The sequence below is a fragment of the Watersipora subatra genome, chromosome 4 (genome assembly GCF_963576615.1).
Source record: "Watersipora subatra chromosome 4, tzWatSuba1.1, whole genome shotgun sequence".
Taxonomy (NCBI): domain Eukaryota; kingdom Metazoa; phylum Bryozoa; class Gymnolaemata; order Cheilostomatida; family Watersiporidae; genus Watersipora; species Watersipora subatra.
In genome coordinates this window covers 25,547,612-25,562,849 of record NC_088711.1, presented here as the reverse complement: position 1 = coordinate 25,562,849, position 15,238 = coordinate 25,547,612, and the positions used below count along the sequence as shown (strand labels likewise).

The following is a 15,238-nucleotide window of genomic DNA, read 5'->3' as shown; positions in this document are numbered from 1 at the left end:
GTTGATAATTTCCATTATTATATCAATTGTAAAAACTCTTCAACGATGACTTACCTGAAGGCAGCAAATAATAGGAATTATACGTTTAGTTTTAGATGTCGCTTTTAATTTGACTTTATAATGTTTTACAGCATTATTTGCTACCTTTATTAATTATTTAGAGGGGTGTTTGTTTGTAAACAGAATCCGCTAGTGACTGTCAAGCAGGCAATGGATAATCTAGTTGATATTGATGCTCTGCTGGGTGACTTGGAACTGGAAGATGGTGACAGTCATCAGAGTTGTCTTCCTGTTAGCCCTCAAGTATCTACTCCAATGCTAACTTCTAAGCAACCCTCTAATCATTCAGGTTGACAAATTCAAGTGTTGTTCATGTATATGTTAAGTTGAAAGCTCTGCTTAAACTACCTAGGCTAAATATATACTAAAACAAATCATATATATGTGTATATATTGCAGTGCTTGCAAAATAGTTAGGAATGAACTGTGCCCTTTTACTGTTTATCTTCATGTTAGAACTAACCTTTTAAGTTGATTGGTCTCGAAACATGTCATCTTTTCTTCTTCTTTCGGTTTGCTTATCATTGAATCTGGTTTCTTGGTTGTGCTTTACTTGATAATTTTATTTCATTTGTAGAGAGCAAGCCTAGTGCAAATGGTTATATGGATGATTTGATAGATATATGTATTGAACCTGATTTTGCGCCAGCTCAGAGCTCTTTAACGTTATGCTCAAACGACAGTTCACTAGTGAGTGCACCCTCTCAGCCAGTGGGTTCTTCTAACATTGGCCCCATATCTGCTGACTTTGTTTCTGGCTTCCCCAACACAATAGATGCATTATCAAAGTCATCAGAAGTTTCCTTGCATAGTTCTAATAGTCTACAAAATGAGCCTAGCACTACTGGATTAGGTTTGGATCTATTTGACTTACCTAATGGTACAGGGTTCAAAATGCCCTCAACTGTTGACATAGAATCGTTGACTCCAGTAAATGCTCAAATAAACTCGGCATTGCCAGGAAGTTGCACTGCATCAGGACTACAGACTAGTACAGATCTAGTACTTCAGCATTCTGTTGACAACTTAGCTTCAGAGCTTCCAAGTTTACACACTGAACAACATAGTAAACCTTGCTCTGTCTCTACAACCAGTTCTATTTCTGGGGAAAGTTCTAATGTTGCTACTCAAAAACCAGCATCAACCGAAAGTGGTTTGAAATTTCCACTAAGCAGTTTAATAAATAGTCAGCTGGTGGATCAGCCTTCAATTCTGACTGAAACGGAGACTGCAGAGATGCTTGGACCCAACATTATAGAAGAAAGTTCTTATCCATCAATCTTTCAAAAGCAAACTCTGAACCAAACAAATCAAATTGTACGCAGCATACCTGACACTAATTTGATGCAAACACCAACACACAATCAGCTTTCTTCAGAAATCAGTTTGTCTTCAAACTCAGAAGATCAGTCGACAAGGTATCATGCCTTACAATCAATGAAAGAAGATGATTACATAGATCATAACACAGATTACACCACAGACGATGTGTTAAAATCTGGTCTGTCTGGCATTGGAAAATCTGATGACTATGTTGATGCTGGTCATGGCGCAAGCAACTCACAAATAAGCATGAACAGTCATATGGCTAATTATGTTCCTGAGCATTTAAGACCAGATCTATCAGATGAAGTTGTCACACAACCAGGACCAGTTGGCTCTATGCTCAGTTCAGAGCAGCCAGACATGCTACAGAGCAGCTATACAGCATCTTCCAGCCAGCATGAACCAAGCAATTTATCATTCTATACAGGAGTAAATGCTTCTCTTAATGCTAATTATGAGCGTAGTTTGCCATGCAATTATCCAACTAAAGTCGACTTAGCATTACCCATCTCAACATTTGGTGATCACCAATCAGGATTATCTTTTCCCCAGCTAAATATACATTCAACAGATAAAGCGGACATTCCAGTTGAACACCCTCATGATTCTGTCGCCATGCTGCCAGATTTGTTAGCCAGTAGTGCCCCACATCTTTCTAATGTCATTACAAGCATAGAAGGTTACAGTTACACAAATCAGGGCGATTCATTGTCAGCAACTCATCTATCCACACCGAATACATTACATGAACAAGTAACCAGTTCCTGTAATGGTACAGGCCAAGAAGTCGATGATCAATCATATCTTCATCAGACAGAAAGCAAACCAATGACCAATGGAATGTTTGCACAGCAAGTAGTTAGTAACAGAACTAACCTAACAAATGAAAATCCTTATTTTCAAAAAGATGAACAGCAGTTTGAAAGTCGAACAGATGAGGAATTCAATTCGCTCCTAGCTGCCAATGGCTACTCTATACCCAGTAATACCAACAAACCAGAAACAATGACTGATAATGGAGAGAGTTTTCGGGTAGGTGATTGTGGGAATAATGTTGCTTCTTCACCACTCATATCATTAGGTTCATTGCAAAAGGATCCAAATATCTCTGGTTCAATAGATAGTTTTACGAGACTCCAGTACATTGAGCCACCGCAGGCTGCAGAAAGCTTTACTGCGTTACATAAGATGACTGCTAGTCAGGCTCACAGAAACAGTTTGCTAGAACAAAACGGTATTATTCCAACCTCTGATGTGGATCAGGACATGGGGTGGGACATTGGTGCTACTACTACCTCCGTGGTTGAGGCAAATGATGTTTTAGCTGATATTGGCCTAGACCTAACTGTAACTGGACAGCTGACATTAGACACAACAGACACGGGACCCATCAATGAATTACCACCAGGGGAGGTACCAACTGAAGCTGATGCTAGTAGGCCTGCATTCGCAGAAAGTGGCTCGACTTACTTTGTTGATCGCAACTCTGATCTATATGACAGTAAGTCAGATGTTTGTATATATTTATTATGGATATGTGAATAGATTGGGTTTCAAACTAGTTCATGTTCGGCCAATTTTTTGGGCCTTTGGTGTGAATTACCTGAGATGCCAGTAGACGTTTCATGTTTTTTTTGTTATCGGTACTTATTTTCAACTGAATTTTGATTCATGTGGCCACGTGATTTTTATGATGAGGAAGTTGAGTTTGGTTGCATGATCTTTGTAAACAGGAACATATTCACCTACTAAGATTAAAACGACTACATTTGTATTACCAATTGTAGTAATTGTACCAATTGTACTCAATACCTTAGTAAAGGTATTGAGCTTTTTCTCAATGCTAGATCAATTTTCGCATTCATATTTTTTCATGAGTAGCAAGAGATAATCTGACACCTGAACAATTTGATGAGCTATCTCCTTCAACCGCTGACTTACAATCAATGGTCACACAAGAAGAGGCTGAGCAGCCTGATTCTCCAGAGTCGGAAACTCCAACGCATGCTCCGCAATGCCCAGGTAAGCTCCTTCTTCTGTCATTAAGTTACTCAAATTCTAATTGCCATGTTTGCAGTTGTATGCTCTTATGCATTTTAGAATCCATTAATAGTAAGTCGCATAGTTACAGTCAAATCTCGGCTTAAGATCACTTTATCTTACATGAGTTTCTCAACACCTGATTTACGATGTGATCAAAGATCTACTCTACACCTAAAGCAATTTCCAACATACGGCATCTGAAGCTTCCCAAAACACTGCAATTTTTAAATCAGTGCATATTTACACTGTTCTTCTCCACATAGTTTGGTTCTAATAAAAGTGAATAGTCACTCATACCTTCCTGCTTAGTTTTAAAATCATGTATTACAGCAGAATTGGTGCCGGTGATATTGTGAAGAAAGAAGTCAACGATTTCCTTAGAATTGAAACAAAAAAGTATAACAAAATCATGAGTGAATATCTTTGAATCAATTTTTTAAGGGTACAAAACTGTCTAAGAGTGATCGCGGGGATGAAGGTTAAAGTGATGCAAAACAGAAAATCTTAAAATGAGTGCTAGTGGAGAGACCTCTGGTGACATTTAGATATAAAATAAAAGCAATGTTAAATATAAAACAACAAATACAAGTAAATTATAGTAATTTAGAGTTCACATTGTATAAGTTAAACTAGCTCTGCTGTATCACTATCACCACCTCTATCTGTGTACTGGTTGTCTCTGTATCACTATCACCACCTCTATCTGTGTACTGGTTGTCTCTGTATCGCCAAGGCTACACCTCAATTTGACTGTTTTGACATAAAATTGAATGGACAACATCTTTTTATTGACACTGGTACGCTCGACAGTCCCCTGCATTGTGAGAGACCGTCATGAGTAACCAGTATGGGCATAATTAACTCTTTCGCTACCACGATTATTTTTTTACCCGGACATAATTATGTATTTAATAAAACCTAATATTTATGAGGGGCGTGTGTAAACTGTCATAACTTTTGAACCACATAGTCTATAAAATTATTTTGATACCAAATGGATCATCATAAAGTTTTACATTAGCTGATGCAACGAAAATACCTCAAATGCGCTGCTGAATGAAAATGATCACATTTTCGGCCATTCTGGAAAAGACCGTGAGCATTTCCTAGTCATACGATTTATCAATATTATTACAGTTTATGGCATTATTATTGCTGATAATATATGAATAATAGCTTTCAGTAACAATAATCGTTCAATGACAACCGTAGCAGTCCATAGGTCGAAAATTAGTAAAAATTTGTAGCTGTAATGCATCTAGCACGACTGGTCATTGCTAACAATAAACTGTGATAAAAAATATAAGATTTTTAAAAGCAAAACTACGCTCAAAATAGATTGTTAACATATTTTTATTGTCTCAAAGCGTGTAGATAATTGTTTCCTTTTGTTCAAGTGCAGATATGATACGATAATTTAGTGGTGCAGTAGTTGGAGTGCCGGACTGTAAATCAGAGTACCCGAGTTCAATTCTCGCGCGAGGCAATTTTATTCCTAACGCCTTTCCTAACGACAAACGAATGGACACTGCTCTTACTATAAGTATCGATTACTTTACATGTAATTTAGTTTTTTTAATAGTTTTATGTAATTCATTTGTTTTAATGCTATATGTAATTACTTGAAGTATTTATTGCTAGCTATTTGGACTGTAACAAGCATTAAATGAATTATGATGTATTCTAGTGAGAGTGTTGGTAATTTATATTAACCATTATATGTTAGTGCATTTGTATTAGTCAGTTTGTATTATTCGTTTTATACTGTCCACTTCATGTTAGTCATTTTATGTTAGTCATTTTATATTAGTCAATTTACTCCAGTCATTTTATATTAGTCATTTTATACTAATCGATTTATGTTTTCATGGCTGGTTAATATTAGTTAATTTAAGCAGCTTTGCTGATACAGTTGGGCAATAGTTACCTGACCATTAATTACTCTTGTCTACATAATATTTTATACCGACCGTTAGGTGGTGACTGTGCAAAGATTCATCACATTCATGCACATTCATCGTTGTTATGTAAATAGATGTCAGTATTAGAAAACTCGTGACAGCTTTAGCAATACTTGATAATGATATACTCATCAACTGACTTGTCATATTTCATGTCACTCCTACAAACCATTCTCATAAACAACTCAAATGCCATCTCTACATATATACGCATTACTTGTCACTCCTACAAACCATTCTCATAAAAAACTCAAATGCCATCTCTACGTATATACGCATTACTTGTCACTCCTACAAACAATTCTTATAAACAACTCAAATGCCATCTCTACATATATACGCATTACTTGTGTCCTTTCCGGCTGACTTTTTTACTACAGGATTTGATGGATTTCTTGTTTTTAAGGTCTGCACAGAACTATAGTTCAGTTCAAGAGGTCAACACCCTATGCGTTGAGTTTTATGCATTAAATTTCTTGTTGGCAGATATTCCTCCGCCACCATATCAGGTGGTGGATCCTGCATTCGAGCTCCGATCGGACCATTCTCCAGAGCCTGAAACTGGTATACCTGATGAGATCAACCAAGAGTCGTCTTCTATTTCTTCAGCTTTAGGTAAGCATACTTCTAGTGTGTTCTTTGTTGTCTGTAATCTTTTTTTTGTTCTGAGAGCCATACGGGTGTGTATTTGCATAGAGGTAAGAGATTCCTCAGTTTTTTAATATCAGTTTCTGCGGGGCATTTGCAGGAGAGTACCTGGACATGGGTGCTAATAAGCCACTTTGGTTGCCCGACTCTCAGACTAATGTTTGTATGGCCTGCCAAGTGAAGTTCAGCTTTACCAGGAGGAAGCATCACTGCAGGTCTTGTGGCAACGTATGTACTCTGACTATCTTATGTTGTTGTGGTAAAGATATAGATATTACTAACTCATAGCTGTGGTTGAATCATTTTGTCAAAGTTCATGAAGCATGGTTCAAACTCTCTAGCAACAACTCGACACGTATTTTATGTACAAGGATACATCTGTGGCTAAAGCGATTGGTCGATACACAGTTAGCAGCCGATTTTCTTTGCAGTCAGCATCATTGATGATGTGAAACCACTGTTATTCGTACCCCATGTACATATATATACATGCTGAAGGGTTGTGTTCACTTGTCCCTGCTTACACACTAACTATTCTTATCGTGTTCATACATGAAATGCTTTGATTAGCAACAGTAACCAGTCTCAACCTGAAATTATCAGTGCATAGCTTCTTCAAATCGTTGCGGTGTTGTCTAAACAGAAAGAAAGAGTAGGTGGATGGAGTCTCTGTAGCTGCTTCATTTATTGAACAGATTAAATTCTACAGAGCAAAACCCTACGTTGGTTAAGTTTGTGCACTACTCATCTCAAGTTTGTGAGATGCTTATCCACTCCGCTGTTCATTCTTTTATTTAATAAAAGGGTTTGTTAATTGCTTGTAACAAATATTCAACGATTATTATAACTAGCGGTTAGAATTGAAACTTTCATAATTTCTCTCCTTGTTATTACCAGGCTACTAACACGATCATGTATGTAAAAATTTTAAATGGTCTTCGCTAAGGAATGTGAAAATATGTATCTACATGTACATGTATGTCATTTTCGTCTCAGCTCACTCGATACTACTGAACTAACAAGGCCTGGCTGGGTCACTGGAAGTAATTCTTGTTTAGTGCCTGTATGTACATTGCAAAATCCAAAATTTGGTTAGCGGATATAGCTCTGGATTTCACCTATTAATCATTGCCAAGTTTCTTTTAGATTGGAACTGCTGTTAATAGTGAGCTACCGTACTTTTCGGACTATTAACCGCACTCTTATATAAGCCGCATCTGCTTTATTTTCAAAAATCGATAAAACAATACACTAACTGCACCTTTGTATAGGCCACAGAACTCAGGACGGTGCTTTTTAACACGGCAGCAACTTTGCTAGTTAAAATGGAACAGTGCCATTACGCACTGTTCCGTATTAACCAATGCTTTTTAACCCAGTGCCTAACAGTACAGTTAGGCATGGTTTCGTTTTTTCTTTCACCGCTAGAGGCGCACTAACTGGAGATTCCGGTTAATGCGCCCTAGCGGTGATAGAAAAAACCACAAAATAGCCGTACCCTTTTATAAGCCGCATGGCTTAAAACAACAGAAAAAAGTAGCGGCTAATACAGTCATACTTCAACTTACGAGCTTAATGCGTTCCGAGACTGAGCTCGTATGCCAATTTACTCGCATGTTGGTGCAATTTATTTGTATATAGAACAATTAAATATATATTGATTGTTTTCCATACTCTAAAAAAATGCAAATAAAACACTCGAATCAAGATATTGTAACAAAAAGAACATGTTGGTTATTGTCTTAACGTACTACATGCTTTCAAAAAGCAACAAATAAAAAATAATGCAAGGAAATGTGATTAATTAAAATGTAAAATTAAATACATACAATAGCAGTTAACACTCGCATTTGCCAGGGAGGGAGATATAAGTTATCCTTCGTTACAACATTTGACTTTGATAAATTTGGATTTTATTAAAGTGTTAAAAGACAAACTTAGAAGCAAACCTAAAAGCAAACTTTCATTTTCAACTAAACGTAATTAAAATTTCTTCGGCGTTCATAGTTTGAAGTTTCTCGCTGGTTAGCGAGAAATTTTTCCTTTTTTTCGCTTTCACGACTAGCCGGCCGTTTTAAGATAAACCTATCTAAGGACGTTTGCTTTTGTCGCCCTTGCAACATGTTGCGATTAGGACGAACACAGGTGTCGTCACAAATGGTTAATGCATGACCACTAGCCAGCTTGTCCGAATGTCTATTAAACAGTTTGGATAGATAGCGCCGGCCTTTTCACATAGCATCGTTTCAGTTACGCTGTCACCGGCCAATTGTTTGTCCAATGCCATCAGCGGTCGTGAAGATCGCTGCACCGTTTAGAAACTATGGTTAGTCCTTTTGCGAACTAAATGCCCTGAATATAATCCTTTTGTTTTATAATTATGAATGTATTTCTGTCATATTGCCGAGCTAGCTCAATCGCGCATACACATTTCGCATATTTTTCAATATTTTTCCGTTTAATATCAATTGTTATCATTTGTTTTTTCTTTGTATTATCTTTCATTTTACTGGCAAACTTTTGGTCTACGCACAGTATGTTTAATTCACATAATTCTGCACAGAAAATCGTGCACAAAAAAACACGGTACAACAGTATAACCTGAGCAGTTGAAAAATACAGAGTGATGCTGTTCTCATAAAACACCTCCGGCATACTTGGCAACTGAATCAAGTGCTCGTATCTCAAACATGGCTCGTATGTTAGTGCTAAAACTTGCTTAAAAGCTGGCTCGTATCTCAAGTTTCTCGTACCATGGAGCACTCGTAAGTTGAAGTATTACTGTAGTCCGAAAAGTACGGTAATTCTTGCATCTAGTACATTGTGTATATGTATGTATTATTAGATGTGTCTGCTATATTCACTACTACCAGCATTTTCATGACTAGTAGCTTCTACTAGTTCTGTAAACAATCTTAGTCACTCCTATCCTGTTTATATATTCATTTTGGTGTCAAGCAAAGCATCCTGGGTCTGCCAAATGTTATTCAAGCGAGATTATATTACTAACAAATCAGTGGCCAGCGATGAACTTTGCCTAGTTCTTTATGTGGTTGACATTTATCTGGTCTCTGAATGGTCTTTAGTCAATTCTGTGTTTTACTTGGCTCTCCAACAACTCAGTTCCCATACTTTCACAGTTTCTCAGTTGCTACTCATAATAACTAGCAGTCTTTTCTCATTAACAGTAAGTACAATCAATTATGACATAACTTTAAATTAGGATAACATACGTATAAGTTAGGGTAATGTACAAGTCAGGGTAACATATGACTCAGGGCAACGTATGACTCATAGTAACATACGAATTAAGGTAACATACGAGTTTGATGACATACGAGTCAGTGTAACACACGAGTTAGGGTAGTGTATGAGTCAGTGCAATGTACGACGAGTTAGGGTAGCATATGACGAGTTAGGGTAATGTACGACGAGTTAGGATAACATATCAAAGCAGGCGGTACCTTGATCTTACATTAAAGCATCTCATTCAGTCTGGGCTTCTTCGTCCATTTTGCTAAGTCACAGTGCAACATTGCTGTTTTATGAGTGAGTGACCTATTAATGTGAGACCTTATTAGTTATGACGTTTTTTGCATGCAGATATTCTGTGACAGCTGCTCAAGCCTGAGGTCAAGACTACAGTATATGGATTTCAAAGAGGCACGGGTTTGTAAAAGTTGTCACGAGAACATTGCTCTAGGTAAGATGCCATCTCCACATGAGTGTCATAGAGCCTCTACTGAAGTCTAATACTTAGGCTATAGAGACTGATTGTATACCCCCCCCCCCACATGAAGAGCTTAAACTCATGTTCATTAGTTTAAAAACTATTCTAGGAGGTTAATACCAGTGTTTCTTTATGTTCTAATTTGGTTTGCTGATGGGATCTGTAGATGTTAATGGTCTGTATAGGAGTGGAATTGAACTATCCATCCTTAAATACATGTACATAACAATGGAACAGAGATGAAACATATCATATCATGATATGATATCATGAAACACAGGCTCACAATATATTGTTTACTTTTAGTTAGCCAGATATTGCAGCATTCATAACGAGTTCGCTTTTTACTTGCTGGCATAAGTGAGACGACTAAGTGAGGTGTTATATCTAACAGACAGTCTTTAGTTTAGATTTTGTGTTTAACAGATCTGTTGGTGTGTGAGACATTTTAGACCTTGTGTTTAACAGACCTGTTGGTGTGTGAAACACTTTATACCTTGTGTTTAACAGATCTGTTGGTGTGTGAGACATTTTAGACCTTGTGTTTAACAGACCTGTTGGTGTGTGTGACACTTTAGACCTTGTGTTTAACAGAACTGCTGGTGTGTGAGACACTTTAGACCTTGTGTTTAACAGACCTGTTGGTGTGTGAGACACTTTAGACCTTGTGTTTAACAGACCTGTTGGTGTGTGAGACACTTTATACCTTGTGTTTAACAGATCTGTTGGTGTGTGAGACATTTTAGATCTTGTGTTTAACAGACCTGTTGGTGTGAGAGACAACTAAAACATCATGCATAACAGACTGTTGGCCAAAGTGGTTATTAGGATATGAATTTAATGAACTGCATTAAAATATGACAATGAATTGTCCGTTCGACCTTACGAGATTAAACAATCTTTAGTCTAGCCCTTTTTAACGTGTAAGATACAGCTCTGCACGTTATATTCACAGCCTGTTCACTGAATTACTACCTAAACTTGTTATGTTAACAGAAGGTTCAATGAACATGTTGGAGGTTTATGTATTATATTTAACAGGCGTCGTTAGCTTCACCTACTGCCAAAGTATTTTGCTTTGTCTTGTGTGAATATTGTTACTTTAAAAAGGGGAACACTTTGTACAATCTTTAGGATTGGTCACTGGACACATGTTTAGTGAGATGTATCACAATCCTCCAGGCAGCAGTGTTAGTCATCTGTCATCACGGTCGATTTAGCAAATTCAGAAGTTACTTCATTGTGGATTTCTTACTAATTCTTAGTTATAGCTAGCAATATGGCAAAAGCTTTTTCTTGACTATTTGTTTTTCTTGTTTTTTTTTTTCGATTAGTACCGCCTACTTTATGAAAATAAGGCATCCATAAGTATTACAAATTTTAAGGAACAAACATTGGCGTTTACTGGCATTTATTCCTGAATTGTCAGGCTTGCTAATCATTTTCAGATAAAAGTTTATAAAATAAACCTGAGGTTCAGTAGGTATTTTGAGTTATATTTTTTCACTTTCAAAACTTTGTAATCAGCTCATAAGAATATGTGTGTGTATTCCAAAACCTACCATGAACTGCACCCTGTTACGATGCTACAAATAGCTACATTATCTTTTAGCAGTGTTGTAAGAGAATTCGTCGCTTCACTAGCTAATCTTGCGTAAATGATCTTGTTTCATCGCTCATGTACTAAATTAGTAATATTCAGTCTCTGCAAAGTATTCAACTTACGCAACTAAGCTTTTTTATTGTAGCCTTTTTTGTTTCCAATAATACCAAGTTCACCAAAAAAAGATAATACAGAAACTTGAAGCATAACTTCTATTTGAATGGATTTAGTTTGTAACAAAAAACTAAACCATTTTAGAGACTAAAACTCATGATTATTTATGTCTGCTGGTAAATAATAAAAAGTTATAGAAATCTAAACAACATTGTTTCAGATCATATTGAAAGATAATTTACCGCAATGCTGACAAAGGAAGCCTTCGTGTTCACTGTTTGAAGGAAATGTATTTGTAGACAAAAATCTGTTGAGCCTGTATATGAGAAAGTGAGAGAAAGTTTGGCGATGTGCACTTTCGCCTCATCTACGTAAATTTTCAAATGTTTTTTTATGGTATTCTTAGTCATTGCATTTTTGTATCTTTCTTTCCATGTGTTTTTTCATTACTCACGATAGGAACACACGATAGGAACACACGATAGGAACACACGATAGGAACACACGATAGGAACACATACCTATCATTTAGCATCAATAGCTTTTGAGAGTATTTTTCACAGACCAAAATTTTAAGCTTATAAAATATGAATAATTTCAAATACGCTTATTTGTCTTATGGTAGCCTGAGAACATCAAACCCTTTTTCAGTCAAAGCACTCATTGCTGAACATTTTCCAATGCTAGCTGATACATAAAGGTGCTACTAGTATTATAGCGCACTGCTCCAGTCTTTGGCCAACATTCATTGAGGCAGTAATATTTTATAACAAAAATAAATTTTAATAAGCAGGATGTTATAAATAACTTTATTTGTAAATTCTCATTGCTTTGTTATCTAATATTCTTCATTGCTATTGGATAGTTGTCTGAATCGTCTATGAGATTTACTTATTTCAAACATAGCTTTACAAGACATTTTATAGGAAATTTCTAAACCTTATTTGGTACTAAGAATAACATTTTTCCTGTAGAGGCCAAATCCATATATTCTGGACACTACATTTGATAAACATAAGTCATGGTAGATTTTTGTTGGAACATCATAGAACTGATTTGCTGCTTATTATAGGTAGCCACTGATGGTGTTTAGCTCTCACTAATATTTCATGGCTGAGGAGTTGTCCATTTAGCAAAAAATTAAAAAAAAAGTACCCCTTCTTGACACTACTCGATAGAACTGTGAAATTTGTTTCCGATTTTCGATGTCAGAATTTATCGAAGCGCCCAGGTTTACCAAAATTAAACTTGGTTTACATTGGAGTAGCAATGATAGACCAGCTTCACAATGCTATATATATAGACTGGTTTTAACCCATGCTAGACCAAGTACTAGCAAAAAATGAACACACCACACTTTCTAGACACTACATTCTGGACACTACAACTTTGTCCACTATGTATTGTCTATAGAAATTGACTTTTCCCATCGAGATGAATGTTTGTCTGCCGTAGAGATATTGTTTGTTGTATAATATATATATATAATTTTGTTTGTCCGCCGTAGAGATATTAAATAAGTGACAGGTGAAGGTTTTTTAGTCTGAGTGAATTGAACCAGTCTAATACTAGGGCTTATGTTCAATACTCATTTCAGCTGCAGAGCAACAAGCGAGGCTGTTTAACTCACAGCTGCCTCCTGCTGACCCAGACAGGCACCATGCTGATGTCGGAGTCTCTGGAGAAGTAGTTGGAGCTGCAAGTGCTGAGGTGCCTCCCGTCGGGGCGGAGACGCCAGCTGTTCCTACTGGAGTGCTCAAAGACACAACTACTGGTAGTGAGTAAAACCTGTGGGATGCTTTCAGATTCCTTATAATTATAGGATATGAGCATGGTCTTTGGTCTATCCGTCCTAATTGTAGAAGAGATACATGGTCTTTGGTCTATCCCTCTTAATTGTAGGAGAGATACATGGTCTTTGGTCTATCCCTCTTAATTGTAGGAGAGATACATGGTCTTTGGTCTATCCGTCCTAATTGTAGGAGAGATACATGGTCTTTGGTCTATCTCTCCTAATTGTAGGAGGGATGCATGGCCTTTGGTCCATTTCTCCTTATTGTAGGATAGTTATGCTAGTTTTTTTTTCTAAGCCATGGAGATGTTGTCGACAGCGAGGATGCGCAGACTGTGACGTGGTCTGAGAACTTCATTGATACTTACTGTTTGTAGACTAGGATCCTTGATCACTTTTTGTGTAGCAGGTATGCTTGGTAAATGCCAAAAATCTTTTTGGATTCATCCGCGAGTTTTCCTTATCTCCGTATTGTTTATCAATGAAAGTGACATGTAGAGGGTAGCATTGAGTTTATTGCTTTTCATATTCCTGATAGCTCACTCGTCACATACCTTAGTCAATGACAGCTACCGTAAAACCTCTATTGGAACACCATGGCACTCTATTTGTCAACCCTTTCCCTATAATGGCGATCAAATGGAGGTGACGTTAAAAAAAGCGTGGTGCTCTATTTCTCAAATCTTCTACCATAGTGCCGGTCAAATAGAGGTGGCGTTTAAATAGAAATGGCGTTCAAATAAAGGTGATGTTCAATTAGAGGTTTTATGGTATTTTTGCCTTCAGCCTAGGAGATCAGTTGAGTTTTACTACCTTTTAAGTTTACTCACAAATTTAATACAACTCAAGTAAAAAATGAAATTTCGTTTGTACACGAAATAATTTACTGTTTGGAACTGTATGTATAAATTGACTACTTCCTACTAAAATGGTGGAATGGGTTCTGTTGCAGGTAGATTTGACGTATTCAGCTGTATTGTATTCCTTTTGCATACAGGAGCTGTGGCAAGCAGGGATGCAAATCGTTCTGTGATATTTTCTGATGGAATCAGACCAGGAGATGAAAACTCTCATTTGGATGGATCTGATTCTAACACATCCTCTCGTGTACGACGCAAGTCCAGGAGTAAGTTAACTTATATCTGATTCTTTAGGTTGTTTAAGCGTGTCGCGACAAGCCAAAGTAAATACTTCTATACTAAAGATTATGTTCTTGGTCACAATACCCGACTCTCCATGAGACATCTGTCACAGAGTAGTCCATCGATGTGCTCTAATTCTTTGACTGTCTAATTGTGCCTTACTGTCCAATACTTCTAATTCTGCCTGAATGAATTGCGTGCATCGATGTACCATTTCATCACTCTGCATAATCACACCCTCTAAATTGTTGACTAGCTCTCGCTGATCAAAGGGGCAAGATGGTATCACCTAGAAGATAGTAAATTCATTTGCATTATTAATTAATGCAGACCAAACATATCTTTTAAAATAAAACCTTTATGCCATTGGCTGTTTATTGCGCTTCGATCATAGGTCGAATAACGTTTGTGTATAAAACATTGTTGCATTGCCAACGTACGTACTATCACTGAGTATATGTTGTCATCTTTGTGGCTCCTGATGTCAATATTATTATAGCATTACCAAAGTGGCTAATGAAGAAAACAAACATGGTTGTCTCTAGCTATCACAACATGTCTGCCCTTACCAATAGTTAGAAAGCTCGGCTGTGTTAACAAGCAAGCCTTGTTTATTTATCTTGTTCAAAGTTCACTGGCCACTTCTGGAACTTGTTCAATAAGAAGCAGTAACGAGAAATATTGATTGTATTTATCATCAGTGAATTTAATAATTTAAAGTTATCAGCTATAAAGATAATAAAATATCACTGTTGTTGGTTCGTAACTGATTTCTGGTCGAGCTATTCATTAGGCATATGGCATAGAGCTACTCTCACC

General features: G+C 36.9%; 1 protein-coding gene across 2 annotated transcripts in view; it reads left to right on the top strand.

Moving 5' to 3' along the window:
• The first annotated feature begins 255 nt into the window (after nt 1-255).
• LOC137394945 (uncharacterized) overlaps nt 256-15,238 on the top strand; it is a 59,415-nt gene continuing 44,432 nt past the window's right edge. The window contains exons 1-8 of one of the 2 annotated variants that reach the window (XM_068081719.1): nt 256-349; nt 638-2,887; nt 3,268-3,408; nt 5,877-6,005; nt 6,139-6,266; nt 9,642-9,741; nt 13,083-13,259; nt 14,275-14,403. In XM_068081719.1, coding sequence (XP_067937820.1) covers nt 316-349; nt 638-2,887; nt 3,268-3,408; nt 5,877-6,005; nt 6,139-6,266; nt 9,642-9,741; nt 13,083-13,259; nt 14,275-14,403 — 3,088 coding nt within the window. In that variant the 5' untranslated portion in view covers nt 256-315. Of the gene's footprint in view, nt 350-637; nt 2,888-3,267; nt 3,409-5,876; nt 6,006-6,138; nt 6,267-9,641; nt 9,742-13,082; nt 13,263-14,274; nt 14,404-15,238 lie in introns of both variants that reach the window. The other variant, XM_068081718.1, reaches the window with a different exon arrangement.